At 44.9% G+C, this 11,447-nt stretch overlaps 1 protein-coding gene across 14 annotated transcripts in view; it reads left to right on the forward strand.

Moving 5' to 3' along the window:
* Positions 1-11,447, forward strand: part of Dysf (dysferlin) — a 205,258-nt gene that overhangs the window by 18,200 nt on the left and 175,611 nt on the right. For all 14 annotated transcript variants that reach the window (XM_005369820.3, XM_026777383.1, XM_005369824.3 and 11 more), the window contains exon 2: positions 9,470-9,525. In XM_005369820.3, the coding sequence (XP_005369877.1) occupies positions 9,470-9,525 (56 nt within the window). The remainder of the gene's footprint in view (positions 1-9,469; positions 9,526-11,447) is intronic.

An 11,447-nucleotide genomic window follows, 5' to 3' on the forward strand; every position in this document is an offset into this window, starting at 1 on the left:
GGGGTCTTAGCAACTACCCTGTGTTCTCTGGGTCAGAACCCTTCCCCTCCCTCTGTCCACCCTGATCCTGGCTGGTAGCCCCCAGGCCTACTGCCACGTACTCACCATCTTTCTCAAGGACTTTAGAAAGATTGGGATAAGATACATATTATATAAAGTTTATCTCTCTTTCTTTGGGGGTGGGGTGGGGACAAGGTCTAGCATTTTATAGGCCTGACTTGTCTAGAACTTGCTATGTAGATCAGGTTTGCTTTGAATTTATAGTGAGCTTCCTGCCTCTGATTCCTAAATTCAGGTATTATAGGTATGTTCTATCATGTCTGACTAAATTCACCATCTTAACCGATTTTAAGGGTTACGTTTGGTATTAAGTATAGTCATGGCCTGGGTGTGGTGGTGCACGCCTTCAATCCCAGCACTCAGCAGAAGCAGGCTGATCTCTGTGAGTTCAAAGTCAGCATGGTATTAAATACATTCACGGGATTTGGAGTGTAGCTCAGGGGTATGGTGTGTGCTTAGCATGCGTACACTCAGCCCTGGGTTTCTTCCTTAGCACACACTCTCCCTCCAAACAAACAGCAAGATCTACCTACAAACAAAAACTAAACCCAACAAAACAAAGAAAACCCCATTTATTTAGTTGTGCAGTCATCACCACCTTTCATTTCTAGTACACTTTCCAGAGTGCCACACCCAGGAAATACTTCAGTTCTCTGTCCCCAACCCTGGCAACTACCATCCTCCTCTGTCTCTGTGATCTTGACCCTTCCAGCACCCTGCATACACAATCACATTGCCTGCCTCCCTCCTCCCTCTCTCCCTTCTTTCCTTCCTTTAACCCTAAAAGTCTGGCTTCTAGGAATCCCTCTCAGGATTCAGAAAAAGGGCTCCACAATAAGCAAATGGGGGCTTGTAGATGGAGACTGCTCTTTCATTTCCCAGCTGCCCAGACCCGAGAAATCACATAGAAACTATATTAATTACAGCACTGCTTGGCCTATTAGCTCAGGCTTCTTATTAACTAACTCTTACATCTTAAATTAACCCATTTCTATTATTCTGTGTATTGTCACAAGGCTGTGGTTTACTGGGTAAAGTTCCAGCGTCTGTCTCCTTCGGCAGCTACATGGCATCTCCTTGACTCCACCTACTTTCTCTCTATATCTCTGTTCAGATTTCCTGCCTGGCTCTATTCTGCCCCGCCATAAGCCCAAAGCAGCTTCTTTATTAACCAGTGGTAATAAAGCATATTCATAGCATACAGAGGGGAATCCCACATCCAGGGCTAAAGTGGGGGTTAAGAAATCGACTCACAATAGGATCCGTCTAGCCATGTCTTTTTATTTTTCTTCTTCTTTCTCTCTTCATCCCCTGTTACGAATGTTCATAAATATATATATCCTTATAACCAACAATTCCCATGCCCTAGCATGTTCCAGGGCTGTAATTCTTTTGCCCCATAAAAATCAGATACAAGTTTTCACACTCACACACACAGATCCGAGGTTGTCAGCTCAAAGGGAGTGATTAGTGCATGTCTGGCCAACTCCTTAGTGGAGAAAGTAAGTTAAGAAGGAATTAAATTGTCAGGGAATTCTAGAGGGGAAGGTTAGTGCAGTAGCTTTACTTTTAGGTGGTTGGATTAAAAAGTGTATCTTCAGTAAATTTATGAATAGGACATGGATTGTATTTTAAATCAGCATAACACTTGTTTTCTCCCAGCATGCATAGAGAAACCTGGTAACCAGGTAACCTGTGTAAAGAGTCAGAGGAAAGCTAATGGCTCCTGATCTGATCAGCACATTCACCAGTTGCTGTTTCTGTGGGCCTAGGTCTGGAGTTTATGTTTGTTGCTCTAGGCTGTAGAAACAAAGAGGAGACCCAATCCTCTAAATTATCAGTTCCAGGGTATGCTGTTATCAGTCGTTCTGATCGGGGTGTTGTGGGTCTTTCTCTGGGTTGCAGTTAATCATCTCTTCCACTGTGAAGCACAAGCCGTAAATTTCCTGAACTAAAATCATCAGTAATTTTACATCAGTAATGAAGTGAAGGTGAGTGTAAGGAGTTAGGAATCTGTTAAGTGGGGTAAACCAGAGCAGCAGCTTGGGCAGGTAGTAATTCTATGTCCTTGAGTATCTGTGAATATCTTAAATGGAGTGCTCTTGTCTTGATCCTAAACACTGACCAAATGTCTGCTGATAAAGATACTTACAGGAAGGCAGATCTCTGAATTTACCTAGGAGAGAGGAGTGAAGGCCTGGCAGTGGGAAACTGTTTCACACGTAACCTAAAGGCATAGGAAACAGTTCTAAACTGTGGAAATGAATTCCCAAATATGTAACAGAAGGGGAGTCAACTACCGCAAAAATGTACAGCAAAAGACAGCCACTTTATTCACAAAGTAATAACAACAAAATTTCCTTGAATTATGGTTTAACCTTTACCAGGGCCCCTGACTCTGGTAAGTTGTTTGTGAAAAGATGGCTGAGCAATTACTGTATAATAGTGTGTCTTGTAGCGATCCTCCCACCTTCCCTTCCCTTCCTTCGTGCATGTATGTGGGTGTGTGTGTGTGTGTGTGTGTGTGTGTGTGTGTGTGTGTGTGTAGCAAAGCTATACAGTCTGGATAAAGTCCAGGCTTCCCGATAGCTATCATGAATCCTGGGCACATCCATAGAGCATCTGTGGAGCTCCTCCATACCCTCATCCTCCCAGCAGGAGCTGTGCACTTTACAGTTTGTTCGATGAAAAACCTTATCTCCCAAGGCCAGAATCAATAGCCAGGCACAGGATTAGCAAGGATGTGTGCCCTTCCTTTGGTTCCCGTCAGCCACATGATGAGCAGGTGAATGTTTCTTTCCTTTAAAAAAGAAAGTTCGAGTTTCTGTGTATATTGTGTGTACAAACACACACACCTGCACACACACACACATGCACATTTGTAAGTTTTAGGTCAGCCTTAGATATTGGTCCTCAGGAACTTTTCATCTTGTTTTTTGAGACAGGGTCTCTTTGCCCAGAACCTGGGACTCACCGATTGTGTTAGGCTGGTTGGCCTGCAAGTCCCAGGGAATTCTGTTTCTGTCTCCCCAGCACTGAGCTTACAAGCACATGCTACCATACCTGGCTTTTTACATGTGTTCTGTGTCTAGAATCCAAGTCCTCCTGCTTGTGCAGCAAACACTTGACAATTGAGCCTCAATATCTTCTGTTTTCTTGTTCTTCTTTGGGGTTGTAGTCCCATAAGTGACTCCTCCCAAGCTTACCCAAAGGGTCTGAGAGTCCACTCTTCTGGTCAGGACCTCATAAAATCCACCAACTCCTCTGTTGTCTTCAGGGAATACAGGAAGTAGAAACTGGTTTAAGACTTAGCCCAGGGCTGTCACGCATATTGCCTAATTATGTTAGCAGAGAGTTTCTTAGGAAATGAGTTTCTTAGTGGGCCACTCAAGCAGGGCAGCATGTGGAATGTTCCATGTTACTTCTGGAGACCACAGGAAACAGATCCTGATAGGGGAGGGGAAGTGAACACTTAGCTTTCATCTCCTGTCCCCTCAAAACCTTACAGTAGACACAGATCCAGGCACTGCTGGCCTAGAAACACCAAGCTCTTTAAGGCCACAGTGCCACGTGCCTGTAGATATTAGGGGACAGCCTCAGGTGTCAGCCCTCACCTCCACCTTGTTTGGGACAGGGTCTTTCTGGCCCTGGCAATTCTCCTGTCTCCACCATCCACCTCCTGGTTAGGGGCATTGGGACTGTTACTACTGTATCTAACTTTTACCATGGGTGCTAGGAGGTCCAAACTCACGTGTCCAGGTTTGTGTAACAAATGTTTTACTCACAAACCATCTTCATAGCCCCCAGGGTCCTTATCAAGTGACTCCAAAGCCAGTGTCTTGCTTATTTGGGAGCCACGGCAACATGGCACCAATGAAACACAGCAGTCTACCCAGGCAGGCCTAGGCCAACAGGGAGAAGACAACTTTCCAGCGTGCCTCTGGTCCCGTGTGCCTCCTTTGACCTCTCCATTCACCTGCACTGTCCCATGCCAGTGAGGAAGGTTATGCCCCCCCCCCCCAGAACAATGCTTTTGTTCCTTACTGAGGAAGTTACCTCACAGCAATTTCAGAAAGGGGAGGGTCCACTCACTTAATGCCCAATGACCACAGCACCTCATTTTGAACTGGGTGTATGGTTTAAATAAAATGGTGCTGTTCCCCGAGTGGCTGCAATAGGCACAGGACCACTGCAGGCCATGAAGGCAGCCAGTCCCAGGCAGGGAGCCTCCAAGTGGCTCTTGGGCCATGAGGGCCAGTGGGTCCTAGGCATAGAGCCTAGGCAGGGAGCAACATGGTGGGTGAGAGACCAATGTGGATAGGAACACCATGAGACTATGCTGCTGGTCCTGGGCAGGGAGCCACGTGGTGGGTGAGAGACAGAGACATGGATAGGCACGCCATGCAGAGTGAGGTTAGATATTTATTTAGTATGTTATGAAAGGGAAGGGGAAAGAGAAGAAGGGGGAAGAACAGAGAGAGAGGGAGAAGAGAGAAACAGAGAGGGGGAAGGGAATAAGTGGGGAGAAGGGAAAGAGGCAAAAGCTGCCTCTTTGGGAGAGAGATGGAAAGGAAGGGGCTCAGACTGGAAGCAGAAGGAAGATCTGTCTGTCCCAGCAGTGCAGGGGAGGAGTTGGCAGGGCTTGTCTCTTAAGGGGACAGGACAGACCATTACACTGGGGTTGGTAATATGAAGAGGTGCAATGTCTGTCCTCTGAAAAATCACAGCCTAGTTAGTGCACCAACATATGTGTCTGAGTTAGGGTTTTATTTCTGTGAAGAGACACCATGTCCATTGCAACTCTATAAAGGAAAACATTTAATTGGAGCTGGCTTACATTTCAGTGGTTTAGTCCATTATTATCATGGTGGGAAACATGGTGGCATGCAGGCAGGCATGGTTCTGGAGAAGGAGCTGAGGGTTCTACACCTTGACCCACAGGCAGTAGGGAGTGAGCTGACTTGAACTTCTGAGACCTCAAAGCCCTCCCCTACAGTGACACACTTCCTCCAGCAAGGCCACCCCTACTCCAACAAGGCCACACCTCCTAATAGTGAATAGTGTCACTCCCTATGTTCCAAGCGTTGAAATATATGAGTCTATGGGGGCCAAGCTGTGGAAGAGAAGCCCACTGTGAACTGTTGCCTTGGCTGAGGTCCCAACTGTCTTGGGAACCCCAGAGAGAAGAGCTATCTCTATCACTGTCAGGAAGACAGGACATCTGGGAGAGCTTCTCTGAGGCATGACCAATGGGTTGCTGCTAGCGAGTTTATAGACTTGGAGAGGTGCATCAGAGTAGTTACAGAAGGGAGGGAGGGCGGGGAAGGCAAATGTGATTTTGATGAGCCTAGGACAGTTGGGTACCTCATACATGCTATCTTACTTAATTTTTGTATAGTTATCACCATGATCTTACAAATGAGCAAAGAGAGGCTGGAACCTTAATGAATTTCCCAAGATTCTTGGCGTCAACTGACAAGGTCAAAACAATATCTGCAGTAACATTAAACAGTTCATCTTTTCACCACATTGACATTTCCCTTGCTAACTTCATGTCAGGGGAAGCTAAAGCTTCAGGCTCTTTGACATCACTCAAGGCTTTGATGCCCATGTACGTGTGTGTGTGTGTGTGTGTGTGTGTGTGTGTGTGTATACATATATATGTGTGTGCGTGTGTGTGTATATATATATATATACACACACATATATATGTGTTGTGTGTGTGTGTATTGCATCCTTTAGGGTTTTTTTTAGTATTTGTTGTTTTTAATTTATGTGAGTGACTCTTTGCCTGCATTTTTGTAAGTTTACCACACATGTATGTGCCTGATGCCTGCAGAGGTCAGATGAGGGCGTTGGATCCCATGGAACTGGAGTTAAAAATGTTTACGAGCTGCCATGTGGGTATTAGGAACCGAATTCAGATCTTCTGTAAGAGTAGCGAGTGCTCTTTATTACTGAGCCATCCTTCCTACTGTATACTTTATGTCCATGTATTCAGAGTGTCATGTAAGGAGGCCCTTAAATAAATACATAAATGATAAAGCAGAAAAAATGTTTGACTTTAATCCTTGAGTACACATAATGCACAATATCACACATCATATTTCAATAATGTTTCATTATTTTATACAATATTGTATTTTGTGTCATGAAGTAGGAGATACATTTTTCATATGTAACGAATGGTGACTATGGAAATGCCAAGCACAGCCTGACCACTGTCATTATAAACTGCTCTGGTTGTTTTTTGTCAACTTGATACAAACCTAAACTTATCTGGGAATAGGTAATAATAATTAAGAAACCACATGTATCAAGTGACATGTAGGCAAGTCTAAGGGAGCAATTTCTTTTTCTTTTCTTTTTTTTTTTTTGTTTTTTTGAGACAGGGTTTCTCTGTGGTTTTGGAGCCTGTCCTGGAACTAGCTCTTGTAGACCAGGCGGGCCTCAAACTCACAGAGATCCACCTGCCTCTGCCTCCCGAGTACTGGGATTAAAGGCCTGCCCCACCACTGCCCAGCTTGGGAGCAATTTCTTGATTGATATGGGAGGGCCCAGCCCACTGAAGGTGGTGCTATCACTGGGCAGATGGCCCTGGTTGAATAAGAAAGTAGAATGAGCAAGCCATGGGGAGCAAGCCAGTGAGCAGCACCCTCCATGGTCTCTGTTTCAATTCCTGCCTTGAGATCCTGCCCTGACTTCCCTCACTGACAGACTGTGACCTGAGAGAGATAAACTGAAATAAAATCTGTCTCCCCAGTTGCTTTTGGTCATGGTATTTTGTTAGAGGAATAGAAGCTAACTAAGACACAAGCTATGCCAGACATTGGTTAGTTTATGTTCATGGGATGCTATGTTTCTGGAGGAAAAGACTGGCAAGTTGACTGCTTATACTCAGGATTATGGCAGTCTTTTAAAAATATGAATAGGGTACCCTTCCCCATTCATGGACAATGCCTAACATTTATCATTTGCTCCTAATTGTGAAGTTTGATTTTCTAGTGAAAAAATGGAATTATAGATAACCTATTTCTCTCAATTTCCCACTTTATAGGTTTCTCTGATGATATTGATGTTGATATTAATAAATCAGAGGTTATTATGTAAGAAATCTGTTGCTGGGCAGTGGTGGTGCACACCTTTAATCCCATCTCTCGGGAGGCAGAGGAGGGTGGATCTCTGTGAGTCCAGCCTGGCCTACAGAGTGAGTTCCAGGACAGGCTCCAAAGCTACAGAGAAACTCTGTCTTGAAAAAAAACAGAAAGAAATATGTAAACATTTGGAAGATCTGTTTAATTCATTGTACCAAATATACCAAATGTAAATGTTACAGAATCATGAGCCAGTAAGAGATTCGTTTCAAAAAGAAAGTTAGAATAACTAATTTTAATGTAACAAAATAAAAATCTCTACTGACCTCATTTTAGAATATACATCATAGCTTTTAAGAAGTTAAAACCTGTTGAGTAATTTCAAAAAGACTGTTCACAGTTACCTGCAAGTTCACTAAAACACATACCTCCTTTACTTCCCGTTACATATCTGGTTGAATTTTCTTCATAGATATTAATCAAAACAAATCATCAATAGATGTATAAAACCAAGAGTAAATATAGCCACCCAGCTGAGCATTCTAGAGAGTTGCAAAAATGTAAAAGTAACACTTTTAGTTTTCCCCTTGTTTTAGAAGTTATTTTCCACATAAATATGCCACTGGTGCTAGCATGTATTTGGCTTCTTATCATTATTTTAAATATTTACTTTTAATTTTTTTTAAGACAGGGTTTCTCTGCATAGCCCAAACTGATCTAGAACTCTCTCTGTAGACAAGACTGGCCCCATTTTCCTCTGCCTTCCCAGTGCTGAGAATAAAGAAAAGCATGTGCCACCACCGGCTTAAATATTTTTTCTAGTTGTTTTTATTTATTTTGATGATGTGTTTCTCTGGTGTGTGCCTGTATCGGAGTACACACATGTCCATACAGTTGGGCTTACTGGCCAGAAGCGGGCATCATGTCCTCTGGAGCTGGAGTTACAGCTGGTTGTGAGCAGCCTGATGTGGCTGCTGGCAACAGAACTCGGGTCCTCTGGAACAGGACCTGATTCTAACTGCTGAGCAATCTCCTCAGCCCCTTACCATTATTTTAAATTGATTACTAGTTTTGTGTTGAAACAGGTCCAGGCTGTCCTGAACTCAGCCTCAGCCTCATGCTCCGCTGAATGGATCACTACTTCAGTTTCAGTTTTTAAATTAAAACTCTTTAGGAGTTTCAGTAACTGAGAAGAATGACATTCTGGGACCCAGAAGCTTAAGATGGAACAGGATGTGCCTGGTGGTGCTTTGTGCTTCCACAGAGCCCACCAACCTCCCAACCTCAGTCACTTAGAACCAAGGGGGTGGGAGTTGGTAGTCGCCCTCATCCACAGTCTCTATGGAAACGAGCAGGCTGAGCAACTCTAGGAGACTGGCTAAGCCCAGACGCAGATCATCTCTGGAGGACTCAGGCTTCAGCTCAGGAACATGCTTCTAGATGGTTGGGGAGATTGCATGTTCCTTGCAGTTCAGTGGAGACCATAGCTTTCTTAACAGAGAATCTTGTGGGCTGTACGGAGAGGGTTGAAGGCCTGAGTAATCCAATTCTTTGGCTGGTTCCTTCCACTGTTGTGCTGTCAGACACTGTGTTCTGGACGCTGCCCAGAAAAACGAGACAGGTGTAGTTGTCCTTGCCCCTGTCTGAACAGAGTGACCGTGCCAACTTCATCAACTTCTCTGGTCCATCCCGCCATAGCCACTGTTCTCTGTAGTCCCATATGTCTCTGTGGGAGAGAGGTCTGTATCTTAGTGCACTTGATGGGACTTTCCTCACTCTGATATTGTCAACCCACTCTGGCCTCTTTCTGGGGATCACTCTGAGAGGAGCAGATCTGCCTGCCCCAACAGAGACTGGGGATGGAAGCCAGGTCCAGCTTCCTGAGCACTGAGACACTACCATGCCTGCTACATTTCCTTTCAAAAATGTCCTTCTGGAAGCTGGGCGGTGGTGGCACACACCTTTAATTCCAGTGTTTGGGAGGCAGAGGAGGCAGGCGGATCTCTGTGAGTTTGAGGCTAGCCTGGTCTACAAGAGTTCCAGGACAAGCTCCAAAGCCACAGAGAAACCCTCTCTCGAAAAAACAAAAAAAAAAAATGTCCTCTGGTCACACTGTTGTTTAGTGGTTCCCAAAACTGATAGAGAAATATGGCAGCCATTGGACATTCCTAGGAGGTGTTTAGAGACCATGCTGATTTCATGAACTTTTCTTTGGAGCTGAGTCCAAAGTGGGGGGAGGTCCTGCAGCTGAACCCAGAAGGGTGGATGGGTTCCAGTGGGATGTGTCTCCACTCTCTCTTCTTTGTCTCCCACAGGGGTGAAGAAGAGAACCAAAGTCATCAAGAACAGCGTGAACCCCGTGTGGAATGAGGTACACCAGTTTCTTCCCCACTCTCCCACCCTTCTCTGCCTCTGCTACCTCTGCAGGGGGCTGACCTGACTCAACAGGTAGCTATCTCAGAAGGATAGGAATCCATCTTTATCCTGAGATGCTGCCCAGAGGATATCTGGATAGAAAGGGCAGATGCTTGTTTTTCTTTCATTTTCTTTTGCTTTTCTCTGTTTCCCAGCTTGGGCCAGCCAGGTCTCCCTTGCCTGTCACTCTCCCTCTCACAGGCTAAAGATACCTCTTTGCCATAGTACTTCCCTGATTAATCAAGTCCCCAAATGTTCCCATTGATTTTGTCCCTTCATGCAGCTTTCATAGAGATGACTTCTATGTGGTCCTCTGAAGCACAGGTGAGGACAGAGTGTAGATGGATTTTCTGTCCCACCAAGTCCTGCAGCCATTCAGTCCCAAAGAAAGACTCAGAGACTTATATTAATTATAAATGGTTTGGCCTATTAGCTCAGGCTTATTATTAACCATGTGACTTGGTACTTTTTCTCAGTAAGGCATTCTCATCTTGCTTCCTCTGTTTCTGGATGATGACTGCGTCTCTGCCTTTTCTCTTCCCAGAATTCTCCTAGTCTGGTTGCCCCTCCTATATATCCTTCTTGACTACTGGCTAATCAGTGTTTTATTAAACTAATACAAGTGACCAATCTTTACAGTGTACAAGAGTATTATTCCACAGCAACAGAGTCAGGTACAGACTGTATGTTCCCTTTGAGGAGGGTTGAGGGGACTCTGATTGGCCTTCCTTAACTCATCACTTATTCATCCCACCCACCAGGGGTCTGGCTGTTGGATGGCCATATGATCTTGGTGTGTGAAGATCCTGAAGGATCACCTGGAATTTTTACTGTTGTGTTTTTGTTCTGGTGTCCTGCAATGCATTGGGAGAGGAGGCTAGTGCAATATGGCTTCCTTTTCCTTTTTGTTATCTCTAGTTCTTACCATTACCTCTGAAGCTCTGGAATTCTGATATCCATCCATCCATCTATCCACCCATCCATATGTGTCCACTTATCCATCAACCCATCTATTTATCTAGCTACCTTTCCACCCATCTATCCACCCCTCATGCATCCACCCACGCATGCATCCACCCACCCACAAACCCATCAAACCATCCATCTATCCACTACCCACTCACCTATACTCTGATCATCCATCCCACTTAGCTACCTACCCTTTGCCCAAATATTCACCCATCCATGCATCCAATCACTCACCCACTCATGCAAGTATCCAGTCATCCATACATCTACCCTCCCATTCCACCCATCTACTCATTCACCCTGTCTTACATCCACTCACCCGTTACTTCGCTCACCTACCCACCCATTCACCTGTGCGTCTGTCCTAGTCAGGGTTACTATCGCTGTGATGAAACATCATGACCTAAAGCAACTTGAGGAAGAAATGGTTTATTTGGCTTATACTTTCCACATCACTATTCATCACTGAAGGAAGTCAGGAGAAGAACTCAAACAAGTTAGGAACCTGGAGGCAGGAACTGATGCAGAGGCTAAGAAGGGGTGCTGCTTACTGGCTTACTCCTCGTGGTTTACTCAGCCTGCTTTCTTAAGGAACCCAGGGCCACCTGACTAGGAGTAGCATCATCCACAATGGACTGGGACTTCCCACATCAATCACTAATTAAGAAAATGCCCTACATGCTTGCCTATGGATTTTGTGAAGGCATTTTCTCAATTGATGTTCCTTTCTCTCCAATGACTAGCTTGTGTCACATTGACATAAAACTAGCCAGCATCTATCATCCACTCCCCCATCTACCCACTCACTCATTCATCCATCTATCCACCCATCCACCCACCCATCCATCCATCCATCCATCCATCCATCCATCCATCCATCCATCCATCCACCCACCCATCCATCCGCCC

This window comes from Microtus ochrogaster, unplaced genomic scaffold, assembly GCF_000317375.1.
Source record: "Microtus ochrogaster isolate Prairie Vole_2 unplaced genomic scaffold, MicOch1.0 UNK62, whole genome shotgun sequence".
NCBI lineage: Eukaryota > Metazoa > Chordata > Mammalia > Rodentia > Cricetidae > Microtus > Microtus ochrogaster.